This window comes from Oncorhynchus gorbuscha, linkage group LG02, assembly GCF_021184085.1.
Source record: "Oncorhynchus gorbuscha isolate QuinsamMale2020 ecotype Even-year linkage group LG02, OgorEven_v1.0, whole genome shotgun sequence".
Classification (NCBI taxonomy): Eukaryota; Metazoa; Chordata; class Actinopteri; order Salmoniformes; family Salmonidae; genus Oncorhynchus; species Oncorhynchus gorbuscha.
The window spans coordinates 52,575,176-52,595,876 of record NC_060174.1 but is presented as its reverse complement, the minus strand read 5'-3'; the positions used below and the strand labels follow the sequence as shown (position 1 = coordinate 52,595,876).

The 20,701-nt window shown below is 43.1% G+C and overlaps 1 protein-coding gene across 8 annotated transcripts in view; it reads right to left on the bottom strand.

The window, feature by feature from the left end:
* The window catches only part of LOC124004083 (anoctamin-1-like), a 68,302-nt gene that overhangs the window by 35,556 nt on the left and 12,045 nt on the right, over positions 1 to 20,701 (bottom strand). For 4 of the 8 annotated variants that reach the window (XM_046312874.1, XM_046312889.1, XM_046312916.1 and 1 more), the window contains exons 3-9: positions 17,231 to 17,578; positions 6,664 to 6,762; positions 6,253 to 6,404; positions 4,681 to 4,735; positions 4,482 to 4,533; positions 4,037 to 4,092; positions 2,733 to 2,774 (exon numbers count right to left, since the gene is read on the bottom strand). In XM_046312874.1, the coding sequence (XP_046168830.1) occupies positions 2,733 to 2,774; positions 4,037 to 4,092; positions 4,482 to 4,533; positions 4,681 to 4,735; positions 6,253 to 6,404; positions 6,664 to 6,762; positions 17,231 to 17,578 (804 nt within the window). Of the gene's footprint in view, positions 1 to 2,732; positions 2,775 to 4,036; positions 4,093 to 4,481; positions 4,534 to 4,680; positions 4,736 to 6,252; positions 6,405 to 6,663; positions 6,763 to 17,230; positions 17,579 to 19,624; positions 19,826 to 20,701 lie in introns of those variants that run through there. The other 4 variants (XM_046312868.1, XM_046312879.1, XM_046312911.1 and 1 more) reach the window with 2 other exon arrangements.

The window sequence follows — 20,701 nt, the reverse complement described above, 5'->3', positions numbered from 1 at the left end:
AAAATGAACTTTTAACAAGGCACGCCTGTTAATTTAAATGCATTCCAGGTGACTGCCTCGTGAAGCTGGTTGAGAGAACGCCAAGAGTGTGCAAAGCTGTCATCAAGGCGAAAGGTGGCTATTTGAAGAATCTCAAAGTGTATATTCCCTCATGGACGAGGCCCCCTGGTATCGGGTTGTGCCTGGGTGGGTCACATAGTGGATCTCACAGCCATGCAGACATCAGTAAGTGATCTCAGAACACACAAACATTCCTTCTAACACTCCTGTCCCCAACACCTCAGTGTCACTATGGGTGAGGCAAGGTACTCTGAAACCAAGCCATCATATCATATTTATACCACATTCAGACAATACATGTAGAGACAATCCAACTAATGAAGAAAACAATGAGTAGCCTTAGGGTCTCTCTCTCTCTCTCTCTCTCTCTCTCTCTCTCTCTCTCTCTCTCTCTCTCTCTCTCTCTCTCTCTCTCTCTCTCTCTCTCTCTCTCTCTCTCTCTCTCTCTCTCTCTCTCTCTCTCTCTCTCTCTCTCTCTCTCTCTCTCTCTCTCTCTCTCTCTCTCTGTGTGTCTCCCTCTGTCTCTCTGTTTCTCTGTCTCTCTGTCTCTCTCTGCGTGTGTGTGTGATGCGTCATTCTCTCGCTGGGTCAAGTGCCACTGTACCAGAAACCAGTGTAACATTTTAGGAGGGAGAAGAGATTGCATTAAGGAGAGAGAGTGAGTAGAATTGAGAAAGGGAGAGAGAGAGAGGCTTCCATCAGGCCACACATTAAATGCTGATTGGTGTAATCGTCCCATCTCCACAGAGGAACTCTGGAGCTCTGTCAGAGGCTAGTGCTCAGATGTTGACAGTTCTCTGATGTGGACAGAGAAGTGTGGTGACGCACGCTTGGTGCCAGGGCTTTGTTTTCCTCCCCTTGCTCCTCTCGTCTCCTCTGCCTCGGGTACAACATGCTGAGGTTGGCTGGGCCATGCCAGTGGCAGTGCAGGCTCAGAGTGTTGGAATTGTCCCCTCCTGATGGCCTGCCAGTGTCACAAGAGGGTGATGAGGCCGTTCTTTCTCTCTCCCTTTCTCCCCTCTACAGGCAGGGTCTCTCCGTCTCTCCACCCTTAACAGGCAGGGTTTCCACCACAACCATCCTACTGAAATACTGCAGAGGCCATATCAACATAACACACTAGACTTTTCTCTCCACAAAGCCTAGTTAATCAACAGGCTACAGACAGGCAGCTTCTTCTCTTGTTTTGTCACCACTCAAAACTACCCTCCTCCTCCCCCCTCTTCCTCCTCTCCTTTCTGAGAGACACTTATCCTTTGTGAACTATATTATGCTTGCACTGATTTTATCAGCGTGATTATGCTAGCTATATGAGTGTAAACAGTTGGATAGTTAGACACATTTCTGGTTATCGTGGGGATGGGACAGATGGTGGTGGTGATAAGTGATGAAACATGAAAAGGCATCTGGCTGAGGATGTGGCAGCACACACACACACACATGCACGCACACACGCACACACTAGGAGCTATGTAGATTCCCTCTGTTGCCAAGCTGAGCTTATTGTAATCGTTCCCAGGGGGAGGAAGATAAGAGACTTTGAGACGTCTGCATTCAGAGAGAATTCCTCAATTACATGTCGTTATTCTCTTTTTCAATGATGGGGATGCCAAGGATCCTCCTTTTAGCACTCAACAGATGGCCCATACAGCACCACACCACCATTAACACACACAGCAGCCTAGTTAAACAGCTATGAAGATGCTGGATATTTCCTACTTTTCATGTTGTTTTAACTCATTTATAGGCAGAATTATGCCTTTTTGCTTTCTTATGTTTTAAGGCATCATAAATGCCCTTTACCAGATTGGTAAAGACAAAGCACTCTTCTTGACTAGCCAATTTCCAGACCTCAAAGCACGGTCCAGACCTCAATTCCATACGACATCTGAGGTGTAAACTCAAGGACGTGGCCCATTAAAGAACAGAGGACCAAAAAATATGAAGGAGCTGAAGAACAGGAATGTCTGTTGGAAAGCCAAACAAACCTTTGAGTCTGCTCTAAACTAAAACTTCAAATACTATTTTTTTTAAACGTTTATATATTTTATCTGTGCTGGACTCTGTTCCAAATCCACTATACATATTTATATTCCAGTCAATGTTGTTATACTAAGATGAGCGTTTCATATTTCAGATGCAATTGGAGCCCATAGAGTTACAAAGTTAGAGTCTGATGGCACTGGCACCTACTGTACATCGCTTATCACGCTCATATTGGGGCCCATCTTAGGTTGTACCGGTACGTCAGCTCAATTGCCAATTTCTCAGATTCTGAGTATCACATCATCAATACTGAAACAGAAACATGTTCATGGCAAGTTGCTATAGATGAAATTGGTCAATACAACTGTTAAAAACATTTTTAAAAACATACAAAAAATTATATTTTTTAAATATCAAATTCGACTATAAATGTATGAACATTTTCAAATATGTGCTTATTTTTAGGGGGATTAAAACCAACCATTTATGGCGCTTAAGAAAAACCCACCATTTATGGCGCTTAAGAAAAAAACATGTTGGCGCTTTTAGGTTTTCACAAACACACACAGCTGTACTCCAATCGATTGTCGCAGCAGCAGAAACACAGCTGCAGTGTGGTATATTAACATCAGTGTCTCCTAAAAAAAAATGCATTCGTTCAGTGTGGTCATGTTTATGTCACTCACCTTCCTATCATTGGGCTCCACGTTTTCACCATCCACATCTCCCTGCACGACAAATGAAACAGAGTTTATGTCTCTGTCTTGGGATTCGTCCAGATTAGGGTCACTGACATCTTGATGAAGATGAGCAAATCATTCAAAATACTGAGCTATATTGTTTGCTCCCCCAAAAAAGGGGAAGTTATATTATTTTATACTAATACAATTTCTCAGAGAAAGAGATTTGATTTAACAAGTAATAATTGTGTATCTCAAAAAGGAAGTGGTCAAAATTGACACCCCTAAAGACTCTTATACATAAAGTAGTCAAACGTGTAGTATTTGGTCCCATATTCCCAGTATGCAATGACTCTACAAAATTGTTGGACGCATTTGCAAGTTCATCCGTTTTTGTTGTGTTTCAGATTAGAAAGTTAAAGGTCAAAGAAGGTCAAAGGTCAAAGATCACACCCCCAAGACATGCTAACCTCCCTTTTTATTGGTAATAGTGAGAGGTTAGCATTTCTTGGGGATCTTTGACCCTTTCTCACTCATCATTATTCACGATTCATTCAGGATTAGCGGTAATCATGGTAGCGTCCACATTAATGTGAAGTGTTTAAAAACATATTCTATTCTTCTTTATAATAAAAGTGACTCCAAAATGACACATTACATTATTAACCGTTCATTTCTATTGGGCACAAAATAATCTGACTCAACGAAAAAGAACTGCAAATGCATTCAACAAGTTTGTAGAGTCACAAGCTGTAGTCATTGCATGCTAGGAATATGGGACCAAATTCAACATTTTGACTACTTTATTTATAAGAATCTTTAGGGGTGTCAATAAGTTTGACCGTTAGCATTTTGAGATATAAAAAAAAACTTTAAAAAACATATTAAACAAAATATATTTCTCTGAGAAATTGTATTAGTATAATGTTTTCGTACAATATTGCTCAGTATTTGAATAATTTATTTTATACAGTCATTTTTGCTCATCTTTATCAAGGGTGTCAATAATGTACCTCACTTTACTGCAAGCCTAGGCCTGTAACGCATGACCTATTTGACTGGACTCAACAACACCTATTAAAATATTAAGAATCATATCCATAGACAGTCAAGTTGGAAGTTAAATGTATCGTATAGTCAGCACTCAAGAGTTTAATTGACTGCTGATGTCTCTAAAGTCATTAAAACAGCAACACGTGATGTCCAGGTGGTTGGGAATAACATAATACTGCAAAAAGACACATTTCAGATACAAATTGTACAATCTAGTTTTATTGTAAAAACACATGCTGATTGCAATGAGTACTCACATCATGTAGCGGATAGGCAGCTGTGTAGACTCCACTACCTAGCAGGCTGGTGATCCCTACAGGCAGAGAAAAAAAAAAGAGTTTCAATTCCAACTGAAATAGCAGGTCATTCTGTTGATCTTTAGTCACTGCTTTTGGCATATCCAAGTACATGAACAAATGCCCTTAAAAGGGGTTGCACCTCGGGTACTAGTGACAACTCAGAGGTACCATTTCAGTCCAAAGGACCATTTGAGAATCAGCATTTTGTTCAGGCATATAGGTTATAAAACACACACACACGCAAGGAAAAGACTATTGTCTACATTCTGCATACTTACTGCATTCGTGTGCATGATACATATGTACTACATAAGCACAGATATAACAGTCCAACTAACCGGTGACGGGAGAACCCCTCCTAGACGACGGGTATATAAAAACAAGGCAGACTGTTATGACTTACCCATACTATACTTAGCCTTTGTGCATTTTGTACGTTTCAATACTTCAAAAACCTGATAAGATAAGAAGTGAAGAATAAGTGAATACAGAACAGCCCATTCCTACAATACACTGAGAACATCTAACCAACGGTCATAATGACTGCAGTCTAGAGTCCACTGTAATGGAGGATTTGGCCGACACAATGAAGAAACACTTACTATTGAAGCTCTTGTTTTACTGTCAAAGAAGGAGTCTCTGTCTGATAAATCAAACCTGTTACAGAAAACGCACAGAGACCGTTGTGTTAACTTGGGGACATACAAGCAGTTGGTCTTTGAAGTCATATACCCACATTATAAAGAGAGACTCTCTTTCCTACTGTTGGACCAGCACACAATAAAGACCTTCCCAGAAGTGCTCTACACACAGACGTGGAATGAAACCAATTATAGAGAGGATGTCAGTGGTTAGGCACCCCGGACAAAGCCTGGTCCCAGATCTCTTCCTACTGTCTTGCCAACTCCCATGGCTATTGTCACGCGACGTGGAGTTGGCAAGACCGCAGCAACAGATCTGGGACCAGGCTTGCCCATCCAGGGACTAGAGGGCCTAAAGGTATTTAAAGGTCTTGCAGACCTGTAATAGATAACCCATGGGAGATTGTTTTGGTTAGCATAGGTACAGCTACACCAGATGAACAGAGAGCATGGATGGAATAGCATAGACTCCAGCATTAGGCCAGCAGCTCGAGATAGACTCCCACCCAATCTCTAGACAAAACAAATCAACAACAAACGCAGGCAGAAATAACCCTGTTTATAGCTTATGCCCTTAGACAAATACTGTTGTGTGTTGTTTGAGTAAGAGAAAAAGCTGACAAGACTTTTTTTTAAATATTTTTTTTTTAAACATTAAACAAAACATCAACATCATGTTTATTTGACTTCTGCTTCTGGGCTAGATCATGTGTGAGCTGGTATGTCTGTCCTTCCTGGTAATTCTTTCCTGGAAGAGTTACAGAATAATGGGTTCAATTTCAGCTCTCAGTGGAGTAACTCCATCTTTTCAGGAAATTGTTTACCATAACCTATCTTTACGTTTATTGTCATTTGGCAGACACTCTTATCCAGAGCGATTTACAGGAGCAATTAGGGTGAACTGCCTTGCTCAAGACCACATCAACAGATTTTTCCCCTAGTCAGCTCTGGGATTCAACCTAGCAACCATTCGGTTACTGACCCAACGCTCCTAACTGCTAGGCTACTATTTATAACTAGCCTTTTTTTTTTTTTTTTTTTTGCTCTTCCTAAACTGTGTCACAGTTAATATCGATAGTCTCTCGTTGTACAAGCCCTCAAACCTTCAGGCCTTTAGCTATTTTTCTGTTCGGCCTTCAGTGTGTGGCAATAGGTATGCCACATGTTATACCATATGCTGCTACAGTGGTCCATTTGAGGAAGTTGATGAAATGCTCATTAAACACAGATGGATAGGAGCGGCAATTGGGGCTTTAGAGAACAATCTTGTATATATAATCGTAATACTTATACACTCACGTATACAAGCCTTTAGCTGTTTCTCTTGCCTGTGCTTCGATGTGTGCCAACAGGCATATGCCACCACATGCCATACCATATGCCAATACACGTACACATTAAAAGTGCATTAAATGTCCTTGAAACCACGATGGATTGGAGCAGGAATTGAGGTCAATATGTTACCGTACATATACACAGTCTACACAGCCTTGTACATTGCATATCACCATAAGACATACAGTGTAAACTCACAAGTGTTGTTTTTCCCTGGAAAACGCGTAGGAGAGATGCTTAACGTGTTGTCCCCTGTTCTCGTCCACGTTGGGGTGAAGTGGTTCACTGGCTTTGTTTACCAATGTGTTGATCTTCGCCCCAACACCACTGCACTGCTTCACTTCATATACCTAGAAGAAATCCCACCAGGAGTTTAACCCAGGGCACTATAGAACGGATCATCGGTGATAAACAATGCCTAGCAGGAAGTCTGTATCTGAAAAGGTTACTCGTTGTCAAAGCCTTGCTTCCTCCGTCCTCGTTTCCTCTGATTCCTCGTCTCCTTCTCAAAGCTCATTGGAGGAGGAGGTCCAAAGGAGAGAACGAGGACGGAGGAAGCAAGGACTTGACAGCCTGTAACCTTTACATGTCATTCAACAGTTGACATACTTTTTTCGTGGGCATCTTGAGCTTCATAAACTCTGCCTCTCGACAGAGCACATGCCATGGAGCGTGGATCTTCACAAAACCCACACCTGGAGTTTTAGTCTGAAACAAACAGAGCGGATTCCTTTAATATAATCAACGTTTATTTTAAGTTTAAAGGTTTGTTAAGAGCAAATACATCTGAGTGTCCAACACTTTGCCCATATGGCCCTTTCTATGCTCTACCAACAAACAGTACATGACATGGAGACATGGATAAACATCAGAGGGAAATAAGGTGACCGAATGAAAGATGTGAAAGAAATGCATGCATTTATCTCGTGCCATTAAGGAAAGCAATACATTCATCTGGATAACAGTTGGGTAAACAACAAACGGGACTCTCCAAACAAATCCCTCCTCCTCTACAGTAACTTCAATCAAAACAACGTCTGGGAACGGAAGGCTACTTATGCGAGACACAGAGGGAAAGACACCATGGGAAATCACGAGAGAAATATGCTCCCATTCTTTAGAAACACATCATCATTATCATTACAAACAAGTCTCTCAACGTAAGCATTTCAATTTGATTTAATTTATTTCACCATTCTACATTTACAATGACAACCTGTCAGGGAGCGATCGCAGCACGTCGAGCACACAACGACAAAATAAAAGTGAAACGTAGTACCAACACAAATATGTCTGTTCATGAACATCCACACAGGAGGGATTCACTGTGAAGACTTCCATGCTGCTGTCACTCAGTTACCCAGTTATGACCCACAGGATATCATGGTTAGTTAGTTGTTTATTTACATGGAATCAGTGGTTACTGAGCTGATCGTTCATGGTACAGCACAGAATATCTGATTCAATGTGCAACTCCTCCTGTGACAAGGCAACCATCACCAGCAGCAGGGAATGGCCTTTAACTTTGATCTCAAATTCTAAACAACCAACTCTAACAGGCTTTCTCAGTTTATATAGTCTCCAATAGAGCTGCGACAAGCATCGTTAGCAACAAGGGACGCATAATCATAAAACAAAACACAGTCTCTTACTTGGATGTCGAACTCTGGAACCACTGACTGTCTTAACAGCTTTGTCACTTCTTAAGATGTCTTTCCCTTCCATTTCAGAGCCAGCATTTTGTTATTGGTTGTGATACAGATCATCGGACTTTGTGTAACGTCTTGTCAAAGTACCTTGGACTTGACGTGCCTCTGGGCTGTGTTCTGCACGTCAAAACACAGATGTCACACTACTCAAAACATGAGGAATTGACATTTCCTACAACTCAAGACATGGTGGAGTCGTTGCTATCAAAAGGCTGTATGTCTGTGAGTAATCGGACCGAGAATGATTTTGGAATGCAACAACTAGTCTGTGAGACTGCATTATGTCTCCTGTTCCCACCATCACATAGCAAAACATAAAGAACCCTCCTGGACAAAATTAGAGCTTTTGATAGAGCCAGTCTTGGATCAAAATGTAGTTGTGTATAGATAGGATCTTAATTTGATCAATTTTGTTGCAGAGACTTACCCTGCGAACCTAAAAGGGTTCTTTGGTTGTCCTCATAGGAGAACCCTTTGAAGAACCCTTTTTGGTTCCAGGTAAAACCTTTTTGGGTCCCATGTGCACAGAGGGTTAAACATGGAACCCAAAAGGTTTCAACCTGGAAACAAAAATGGTTCTCGATGGAACCAAAAAGAGTTCTCCCATGGGGACAACAGAAGAACCCTGTTGGAAATCATTCTTTCTAAAAGTGTATCATACGGTTATATTAGCAGTATTACACTTTTCGTGCAACCTCATTTTGACCTGCTAATAGCCTAAGCACCAATCAAGCAACATTATGGATTAAAATCCTGTTGCTGCAGGATTATTTTGCTGCAACAATACAGACCAAATGAAGATCCTACAACTGACCTTGTTAAAGGTTTGTGGAGGAGCAATCGTGTGTGTGTGTGTACAGTACCCCTTAACAAGTGATGTGCCAGCTGAGAACAAGTTCTAATTTACAACTGTGACCTGGGCAAGATAAATCAAAGCAGTGCAACAAAAACAACACCACAGAGAGACACATGGGATAAACAAACATACAGTCAATAACACAATAGAAAAATCTATGTACAGTTTGTGCAAATGTAGTAAGATGTAGTAAGATTAGGGAGGGAAGGCAATAAATAGTGGAGAAATAATTACAATTTAGCATTAAAGTAAAAAAAAAATAAAAAAGTATTTAGTCAGCCACCAATTGTGCAAGTTCTCCCACTTAAAAAGATGAGAGAGGCCTGTAATTTTCATCATAGTTTCACTTCAACTATGACAGACAAAATGAGAAAAATTCCAGAAAATCACATTGTAGGATTTCTAATGATTTATTTTTGCAAATTGTGGTGAAAAATAAGTATTTGGTCAATAACAAAAGTTTATCTCAATACTTTGCTATATACCCTTTGTTGGCAATGACAGAGGTCAAACGTTCTCTGTAAGTCTTCACAAGGTTTTCACACACTGTTGCTGGTATTTTGCCCCATTCCTCCATGCATATCTCCTCTAGAGCAGTGATGTTTTGGGGCTGTTGCTGGGCAACACAGACTTTCAACTCCCTCCAAAGATTTCCTATGGCGTTGAGATCTGGAGACTGGCTAGGCCACTCCAGGACCTTGAAATGCTTATTACGAAGCCACTCCTTCGTTGCCCGGGCGGTGTGTTTGGGATCATTGTCATGCTGAAAGACCCAGCCACGCTTCATCTTCAATGCCCTTGCTGATGGAAGGAGGTTTTCACTCAAAATCTCACGATACATGGCCCCATTCATTCTTTCCTTTACACGGATCAGTCGTCCTGGTCCCTTTGCAGAAAAACAGCCCCAAAGCATGATGTTTCCACCCCCATGCTTCACAGTAGGTATGGTGTTCTTTGGATGCAACTCAGCATTCTTTGTCCTTGTCACACCCTGACCATAGTTTGCTTGGTATGTTTCTATGTTTTGGTTGGTCAGGGTGTGAGCTGGGTGGGCATTCTATGTTACATGTCTAGTTTGTCTAGTTCTATGTTTGGCCTGATATGCTTCTCAATCAGAGGCAGGTGTTCGTCATTGTCTCTGATTGGGAACCATATTTAGGTAGCCTGTTTGGTGTTGGGTTTTGTGGGTGATTGTCCTTAGTGTCTTGATGTCCTTGTTCTGTGTGTATGTGCACCAGTATTAGGCTGTTTCGATTTTCGTTACGTTTATTGTTTTGTAGTGTTTGTATTTAGATTTGTGTTGCTTCAGTTGAATAAACATGGATCGCAATCTACACGCCGCATTTTGGTCCGACTCTCTTTCCCATACAGAAAACCGTTACAGTCCTCCAAACACGACGAGTTGAGTTTTTACCAAAAAGTTATATTTTGGTTTCATCTGACCATATGACATTCTCCCAATCTTCTTCTGGATCATCTAAATGCTCTCTAGGGGACATGTCTGGCACTGCAGGATTTGAGTCCCTGGCAGCGTAGTGTGTTACTGATAGTAGGCTTTGTTACGTTGGTCCCATCTCTCTGCAGGTCATTCACTAGGTCCCCCCGTGTGGTTCTGAGATTTTTTGCTCACCGTTCGTGTGATAATTTTGACCCCACAGGGTGAGATCTTGCGTGGAGCCCCAGATCGAGGGAGATTATCAGTGGTCTTGTATGTCTTTCATTTCCTAATAATTGCTCCCACAGTTGATTTCTTCAAACCAAGCTGTTTACCTATTGCAGATTCAGTCGGTGTGGTGCAGGTCTACAATTTTGTTTCTGGTGTCCTTTGACAACTCTTTGGTCTTGGCCATAGTGGAGTTTGGAGTGTGACTGTTTGAGGTTGTGGACAGGTGTTTTCTATACTGATAACAAGTTAACATGTGCCATTAATACAAGTAATGAGTGGAGGACAGAAGAGCCCCTGAAAGAAGAAGTTACAGGTCTGTGAGAGACAGAAATCTTACTTGTTTGTAGGTGACCAAATCCTTATTTTCCACCATAATTTGCAAATAAATTCATTAAATATCCTACAATGTGATTTTCTGTATATGTATACAGAATGGTGTCGTCCGTGTAGAGGTGGATCAGAGAATCTTCAGCAGCAAGAGCGACATCATTGATATATACAGAGAAAAGTTGGCCCGAGAATTGAACCCTGTGGCACTGCCAGAGTTCTGGACAACAGGCCCTCCGATTTGACACACTGAACTCTATCTGAGAAGTAGTTGGTGAACCAGGCGAGGCAGTCATTTGAGAAGTCAAAGCTATTGAGTCTGCCGAAAAGAATGCGGTGATTGACAGAGTCGAAAGCCTTGGCCAGGTCGATGAAGACGGCTGCACAGTACTGTCTTTTATCGATGGCGGCTATGATATCGTTTAGGACCTTGAGCGTGGCTGAGGTGCATACATGACCAGCTCGGAAACCAGATTGCATAGTGGAGAAGGTACGGTGGGATTCGAAATGGTCAGTGATCTGTTTGTTAACTTGGCTTTCAAAGATTTTAGAAAGGATGGATATAGGTCTACAACAGTTTGGGTCTAGAGTGTCTCTCCCTTTGAAGAGGGGGATGACCGCGGCAGCATTCCAATCTTTGGGGATCTCAGACGATATGAAAGAGAGGTTAAACAGGCTAGTAATAGGGGTTGCAACAGTTTTGGCGGATCATTTTAGAAAGAGAGGGTCCAGATTGTCTAGCCCAGCAGATTTGCAGGGATCCAGATTTTTTTTCAGAACATCAGCTATATGGATTTGTTTGAAGGAGAAGCCGGGGGGGCTTGGGAAAGTTGCTGTGGAGGGTGTAGAGCTGTTGGCCAGAACACTCCTTCTTTGGCCTCCAACTGCTCTTAAATGCTAGTAAAAACTAATTATCGTAGATTTATCGGTGGCGACAGTGTTTCCTAGCCTCAGTGGAGTGGGCAGCTGGGAGGAGGTGCTCTTATTCTCCATGGACTTTACAGTATCCCAAAGCTTTCTGGAATTAGTGCTACAGGATGCAAGGATGCATTTCTGTTTGAAAAAGCTAGCCTTAGCTTTCCTAACTGACTGTGTATATTGGTTCCTGACTTTCCTGAAAAGTTGCATACTGTTCGATGCCAATTCAGTACGCCACAGGATGTTCTAATACTGGTCAAGGGCAGCCAAGTCTGGAGTGAACCAAGGGCTATATCTGTTCTTAGTTCTATATTTTTTTAATGGGGCATGCTTATTTAAGATGGTGAGGAAGGCTCTTTTAAAAAACAACCAGACATTATCTACTGATGGGATGAGGTCAATATCCTTCCAGGATACCCTTGCCAGGTAGATTAGAAAGGCCTGCTCGCTGAGGTGTTTTAGGGAGCGTTTGACAGTGATGAGGGGTGGTCATTTGACCGTGGACCCATTACGGACACAGGCAATGAGTCAGTGATCGCTGAGATCCTGGTTGAAGACAGCAGAGGTGTATTTAGAGGGCAAGTTGGTCAGGATGATATCTATGAGGGTACCCATGTTTACGGATTTAGGGTTGTACCTGGTATGTTCCTTGATAATTTGGGTGAGATTGAGGGCATCTAGCTTAGATTGTAGGACGGCCGGAGTGTTAAACATTTCCCAGTTTAGGTCACCTAACAGTATGAACTCTGAAGATAGATATGGGGAAATCAGTTCACATATGGTGTCCAGGGCACAGCTGGGGGCTGAGGGGGTCTATAACAAGTGGTAACAGTGAGAGACTTATTTTTGGAAGGATTTTCAAAAGTAGAAGCTCAAACTGTTTGGGCATAGACCTGGATAGTATGACAGAACTCTGCAGGCTATCTCTGCAGTAGATTGCAACTCCGCCCCCTTTGGCAGTTCTATCTTGTCGGAAAATTTTATATTTAGAGATGGATATTTCAGTATTATTGGTGTCCTTCCTAATCCAGGATTCAGACATGGCTAGGATATCCGGGTTGGCGGAGTGTGCTAAAGCAGTAAATAAAACAATCTTAGGGAGGAGGCTTCTGATGTTAACATGCATGAAACCAAGGCTTTTACGGTTACGGAAGTCAAGAAATGAGAGCGCCTGGGGAATGAGTGTAGTGCTGGTGGCTACAGGGCCTGGGTTAACCTCTACATCACCAGAGGAACAGAGGAGGAGTAGGATAAGGGTACGGCTAAAGGCTATAAGCATTGGTCATCTAGTGGGTAGGGAACAGAGAATTAAAGGAGCAGGTTTCTGGGCATGGTAGAATATATTCAGGGCATAATGTACAGACATGGTAGGATGTGAGTACAGTGGAGGTAAACCTAGGCATTGAGTGACGATGACAGAGGTTGTGTCTCTGGAGGCACCAGTTAAGGCAGGTGAGGTCTCCGCATGTGTGGAGGGTGGGACAAAAGAGCTATCTAAGGCATGTTGAGCGGGACTGGGGGCCCTACAGTGAAATAAAACAATAATAACTAACCGAAGCAGCTGTAGATAAGGCATATTGACATTAGGGAGAGGCATGTGTAGCCGAGTGATCATAGGGTCCTATGAACAGCAATAGGTGAGACAGGGAGCCGTATGATAGTTGCTTCTACGCTAGGTGAGCGGGAGACACGGCGTTCAGAAATCTAGCAGGCCGGGGTCCAGGCCAATTGGTAAAAGAGGTATTGCAGCCCAAGAATTTAGCTGGTATGTCTCTTCGGCTAGCCGGGAGATGAGCCTAGCTTGAGACTAGCTCAAGGCTAACTGGTGCTTGCTTCAGGACAGAGGTGTTAGCCAGCAAATAGCCACTCGGTTGAAGCTAGCTAGCTGCGATGATCCTGTGTAATGGTCCAGAGCTTTCGGCAGGAATCCATTGATGTAGTCGAGAAAAGCAGTTTGATATGCTCTGGGTTGATATTGCGCTGTGCAGACTGGCAGGTATTGACCGAGCTAAAGCTGGCTGGTGTCCGAGCTAACGGAGAAGACCACTAGCAGTGGCTAACTGAGTATAAAAATAGCAGATCCTTACAACATTGGGTCAGGCAGGTTGCATGAAAGTATATTCAGTTTGACTATTTACAAGGGACAAGACAAACACGTGTCCGACTTGCCATCTTGAATTCATGTTTCATGAAACATGAAATAAATGTTTCAACAAGTAATGACTTTAGTCCTGCGGATCTGAAAGACATCCAATCAGGTGTTATGTAGTCTTGCGCTGCCAGATATTAGCCTGCATTCTCGTTCAAGGAGTCTGAGAGATATTCTGGAGCGGTTGTGGTCAGATTTAGGTAATGGGTTTCCTAGCAGAAGTTTCCATCACTGTTTCAGTCTCAAACATTCACACTCCTCCACATCCCGTTACCACCTCCGCTTCCTCCCTTCCCACTGCAGTCCCATCCCAGTATTAGATCCACTAAGTGTCTTCTATATACAGATAAGTTTAAGTCAACAGCACTTTAATGATCTATAATACTTACGGCGCCTGTTTTAATCAACTAACTCCACAATGGACGGTCGATGAGAGGAAACGATAAAAAACCTAAACATTACTCCCTTCTCTCCACTCCACTAACATGATAAGAAAGAGATTATTCGGTATGTTTTCCCCCACAGAGAACACAAACAGTTGTAATAACAGCGGTATCTATGAGGAAATAAGCTTCAGTACTAGAATGGTGGTTTTAATGCAATTTGGGGACAAAGTGGAAATTATAACCGGATGGTTTATCGATGAATCACAATTCATCTTGGCACCCAGAACCAATTCTCGCGTGTACACTGCCTGTCACAAAGTCCCAAAGAACACTTGGCATTCGACATACGTTTCTTTTTCTCACACACTTAATTTAATGCTTTCAATAGGACATCAAGCTTGTGAGAAATGTGCCCATTGTAAGTGTGAGAGTGTGTGAGAGTGTGCGAGTGTGCGAGAGTGTGCGAGAGTGTGCAGGAGTGTATGTACAGTCAAGGTATTCTGTGTTATCTTCTAGCTGGCATTGCCACATTGCTTGTCTGGAGTGTGTGCATGTGTGTGTGCTTGTCTGGTGTGTGTGTGTGTGTGTGTGTGTGTGTGTGTGTGTGTGTGTGTGTGTGTGTGTGTGTGTGTGTGTGTGTGTGTGTGTGTGTGTGTGTGTGTGTGTGTGTGTGTGTGTGTGTGTGTGTGTGTGTGTGTGTGTGTGTGTGTGTGTGTGTGTGCATGGGCGTGCATGGGCATGGTGTGATCCTTCCACTGGGCCATCCCTGTCCTGTCCTGTCCTGTCTGGGTAAAGAGATCCACCATGGCAGCTGTCATCTTGCCATCATCAGCACTCGGACCAACTTGATAGTCTCAGATTACTGAGACTTCACCCTCATGTCCTTCTTACTCTCTATTACAGATTACAGTTGGTCAACACACCACAAGCATACTGAAGGCTATCACTAGAAGTGCACAGGGTTTTCCCTTTTTCATTCACTCTCACTCTCTAGTCCAAAACGTTGATTTGATGAATCTCTTGATCCTGATCAGTGATTTTGATTTCAAAATGCATTGGCTTTGAATGAAGAAAAATAAGATTACATTGAAATGACTGATGTAATGTTGAAAGGATTGAAAGTCCATAATGGCATTTTCAAAGACAGCCAAACATTGTCAGGTGTGAGAAACAGAATCCTCGTCAGACAGACTGATGATGTTGGTTCTGTGATGCGGTTCTAAATAAATCCAACAAACAAACCAATGACAGCAGCCAGACAGGTTGACGCAGTTAACCCACCCCCTGCTAGTCCAGCTAGCCTTCTATAGGCCGGTTTCAGCTGGTGCTGTGCCAAACTACAATGTATATTTTGTGTAATGTTGCATGGTGGGGACAAAAATAACCCTGATCGACCAGCCTCCTGGAAAACTCTAGAGGGGCAACAGTATTGTATGCGACGTTCTCCCCTCTTCCCTAAGCTAACGCTCAGCTAACACTAGCTAATGCTAGACCTGGCCGGACATACAGTATATCACAAAAGTGAGTACACCCCTCACATTTTTGTAAATATTTGAGTATATCTTTTCATGTGACAACACTGAAGAAATGACACTTTGCTACAATGTAAAGTAGTGAGTGTACAGCTTGTATAACAGTGTAAATTTGCTGTCCCCTCAAAATAACTCAACACACAGCCAGCCATTAATGTCTAAACCGCTGGCAAAAAAAGTGAGTACACCCCTAAGTGAAAATGTCCAAATTGGGCCCAAAGTGTCAATATTTTGTGTGGCCACCATCATTTTCCAGCACTGCCTTAACCCTCTTGGGCATGGAGCTCACCAGAGCTTCACAGGTTGCCACTGGAGTCCTCTTCCACTCCTCCATGACGACATCACGGAGCTGGTGGATGTTAGAGACCTTGCACTCCTCCACCTTCCGTTTGAGGATGCCCCACAGATGCTCAATAGGGTTTAGATTTGGAGACATGCTTGGCCAGTCCATCACCTTAACACTCAGCTTCTTTAGCAAGGCAGTGGTCGTCTTGGAGGTGTGTTTGGGTTCGTTATCATGTTGGAATACTGCCCTGCGGCCCAGTCTCCGAAGGGAGGGGATCATGCTCTGCTTCAGTATGTCACGGTACATGTTGGCATTCATGGTTCCCTCAATGAACTGTAGCTCCCCAGTGCCGGCAGCACTCATGCAGCCCCAGACCATGACACTCCCACCACTATGCTTGACTGTAGGCAAGACACACTTGTCTTTGTACTCCTCACCTGGTTGCCACCACACACGCTTGACACCATCTGAACCAAATAAGTTTATCTTGGTCTCATCAGACCACAGGACATGGTTCCAGTAATCCATGTCCTTAGTCTGCTTGTCTTCAGCAAACTGTTTGCGGGCTTTATTGTGCATCATCTTTAGAAGGGGCTTCCTTCTGGGACGACAGCCATGCAGACCAATTTGATGCAGTGTACGGCATATGGCCCCACCCCTTCAACCTTTGCAGCAATGCTGGCAGCACTCATACGTCTATTTCCCAAAGACAACCTCTGGATATGATGCTGAGCACGTGCACTCAACTTCTTTGGTCGACCATGGTCTTGGTCACCTTGCTGCAGCTCAGTTTCAGGGTCTTGGCAATCTTCTTATAGCCCAGGCCATCTTTATGTAGAGCAACAATTCTTTTTTTTCAGATCCTCAGAGAGTTCTTTGCCATGAGGTGCCATGTTGAACTTCCAGTGACCAGTCAGTATGAGGGAGCGATGACACCAAATTTAACACACCTGCTCCCCATTCACACCTGAGACCTTGTAACACTAACGAGTCACATGACAACAGGGAGGGAAAATTACAAATTGGGCCCAATTTGGACATTTTCACTTAGGTGTGTACTCACTTTTGTTGCCAGCGGTTTAGATATTAATGGCTGTGTGTTGAGTTATTTTGAGGGGACAGCAAATTTACACTGTTATACAAGCTGTACACTCACTACTTTACATTGTAGCAAAGTGACATTTCTTCAGTGTTGTCACATGAAAAGATATACTCAAATATTTACAGAAATGTGAGGGGTGTACTCGCTTTTGTGATATACTGTAGCTAATAATAATAATAATCGGTGTGTTTGAGGCTGTAAAAACAAACAGAACAGAACAGAGAAGCCATAGAGAAGCAACTCACATCCTCATCCTTCTCCAGCTCCAGGCCCATATCCCTCAGGTTGCCCTCAAACTCTTCCCGGCGGTAGCGCTTGTCGTCCTCATGGTAGTCCATGCTGTGGTCCTGAGAGGCCACCTCCGGGTCACCTCTGGGCTGCGGGGGCGGGGGTCGTCCCAGCCTGGCCGTCCCGCGGCGGAGGCTCCGTGTGAAGGCATTGTCGGTGAAGCGGGAGGACTGTCGGTTAGAGCGGGAGCTGCTGGGCTTTTTGATGTGGTAGGTGAGGATGTAGTCCACCCGCCTCTCTCCATCCTGGAAGTATAGGCCGTGCTGGCATTGGGTGTTCTCCTCGGGTGTTAGGGAGTTCAAGAGCTGGGGAGAGAGGGGAGGGCTGTGCATTAGAGAGGGGAGGGCTGTGCATTAGAGAGGACTAGCTACCTACCTGAACCATGTTCATGTGTGTGTGCTGTGAAGCTTTTGCCATTCGACTGGTCAGTGAGCCAGTTAGACTACAGGGGTCAAGTTGGGAGAGTCACCTAGTCCCAAAAGGGTTCCTGTGGATTTCTGGTTCCCCTTGGGAGAAGTGACCACTTAGTGACTTTGAACCTGAATGGTGATTTGCAAGGCAAGCACTATTGAGAATTATTCAGTAAACAACAAGTTATTAAACAAAATTGCATCCAACAAAAGGCTAGTGTTGCTACTATGTATGCGTGCAAACAAACGATTAACCAAACAAACCTGCTTCTTTATTTTATGATATATCATTAATTTATATGAATGGCATCTATAGGTATGATATTATAATTTCTTATTGTACAAACTTTGCTGAACATCAATCACAACATTTTTTTTATACAGTAGAACATTCAAATCCCTGTGATTTCTCGACTCTTTCTAAGTTTGCTGACATCCACCTGAATATTTGGTGTCACAATTCTAACTAGGTTCATCACATACGCATATGTTTGATCCGGTCAGAGTTGGACATTTCCATGGAGTTTTCAGAGGGATCGGCTGCTATCGGACAACTGCTATCGGACATCAAGCTTATATGACCAGGAACGTTTGGTTGACTCCAAAACTCATTGCTTATTCCTGATCTGCTGGCCTTTTACTGTATCAATAGTTGGTATTATCGTTGGAGACATCCAACAGTCTCATCTCTCAAACATCTGTAACTATTCAAAGACAGAAAATACATTCGTTTTGGTAGACTGATGAAGAACCGCACATACCGGTATTCTGTGTGCCACTATCAATATAGTATTATTTACCTTAAAGGCAGTTGCACGAGGCACCTTCAAGACACCCTTGAAACTGTTTTATTTCGGGTAAGAGTGCCAAAATGGTTGATGATTGTTTTTTGTGTGTGTAGACATGGGTGTTTGGATGTTTTGGGTGCACACAAGACGACATGCTAGGCATATACTGATGGTCTTGAGAGGTCTGGATTGGTTGGGTCCAGCTAACTACAAGCTGCTGTTCACAGTGTCCAGCCCATTGACCATACCAACATACTTCAAATTGTGTGACTTATCAGTTGGAATAATATTGTCCAATATTCCTGCAAACTATTTTAATAGCACAGACTGACCCCACAGATTCTCTATTTTTAATGACAATATTTAAAAAGTGGATTGTGGCCCGCCCCACATACACAATCATTTTGACCTAATTTGACGATTCCACATTCTACCCTCACATGACGGCAAGGAAAAGTGAATACACTGTTCCATTTGGACCACTGGTTGAGAAGGTTTCAGGATCCACTCGCTACTAGCCGAACGTTATGTGTAAAACTGGAAACACATGGTCACAGACCGCAACATGATAAGAAGAGTTGAAAAAGAGTGATGCGTGATGACGTTATCGGATATATTCATTTCACTCATTTCACACACACCCCTCTCTTGTATAGTACAAGTCTTCACGGGGCTTCATGTGTAATGTGGAACGAGACAGACATTAGAAAGTGTCAGACGTGTACGGTAGATACTTGTTCTGTAATTAGGCTACGTGATCCTTTTCTCTCTGCAAGCTGTCAAACCAGGTCAAGCCATCTCTCAACTATATTGAGATGAAACCATCCTAGCACAACAGTTACTAAAAAGGGATTCACCACAGACAAAATGAATGTAGTCATTACTTGACCAAGTTGAAGTGGAAACTACATTTCCACAAAACAATCACACGCCCGACTTCCACCTACAGTATTATTTTCCAGCAAATCAAAGTTTCAAATCATAAGCAAAAGTGAAATAACTGCCAAATGAATCTTCACTCGAAAAACCAAACACCAAACTACAACAAAGCAGCAGTCCCTCTGAGATAGTTCGTCTCAGTCTCTACTGAAGTACTAGTACGTTAACACGTGATGTAAATCCACACATGCTGTATCTTTGTCATTCCACTCACTTGAAATTTGCCATGAAAAACCACATCCTTTAAGAAGTGCCTGGGCTTGCTAGCTGTGTCTGCTGAGTTATGAAGCAGTGAAGTCCCTGAGCTCTCTGGTGTTTCTTCTGCCATCTTCCCATCACTAGGCGAGCGCCACCGCTGACTACTGCTATTAAACAGAGCTCTCTCTCTCTCTTTCCCTCGCTCTCTCGTGCTCTCTCCAGCGTTCTCTGTCACCGTCCACAGGGGTGAACAAGCCCAACGTCTCTCTGCTACAAGACCCACTACTTGTTACTTGAGAAGAGTCTGAGACGCCAAGTAGCTAATATTAGCCTTGATCTGGAAGCGACAAGGTGCCCTCTCCTATCTCAATCCCTCATTACATATAAAAGCCATACCAGATATCCAGCATTATTTCAGGGGCTGCTAATCATTCGGAGGTCAAGGTTAAGCCACAATACATTTAAATATAAACTGGGTGATTTAAGCCCTGAATGGCTGTATGACAAAACATGTCTTTTTACTGCTCTAATTACGCTGGCAACCAGTTTACAATAGCAACAAGGCACCTTGGAGGTTAGGGATATATGGCCAATATTAGCACGGCTAAGGGCTGTATCCAGGCACTCCGCATTGCGTCTGCCTAAGAACAGCCCATAGCCGTGGTATATTGGCCATATACCACACCCCCTCGGGCTATATTGCTTGATTAGAAGGTAAACATTGGCCCAACCCAGAGGTGACTCCACAGGTCCCAGGGTGGTTTGGTAGAAAATCAATTCTGGAACCTAACCAGTTCAAACTAATACGGTATGATGCGATTTAATCTGCTGTCAAAAGGTTTAATATGGCTATGAGGCTATGATGGGACCAGAGTTTTTCTAATCTGTTTTTTTTTTTTTTTTTAAGCCTTGGGGAGGATGAAAACCCTGTCAGACTGCAGCAACCTTGTGCTTGTTCATATGCATTATATTTTAAAGAAGGACTAGAGGTGGTACCTTTACGCAGACACAGAGAAAGCAACATGATTGGACAATAAAACTCACAGGGCTGAGCTTGCGTTCTGCAGGTTTGCATCGCCCAGTCCTGCTCTAT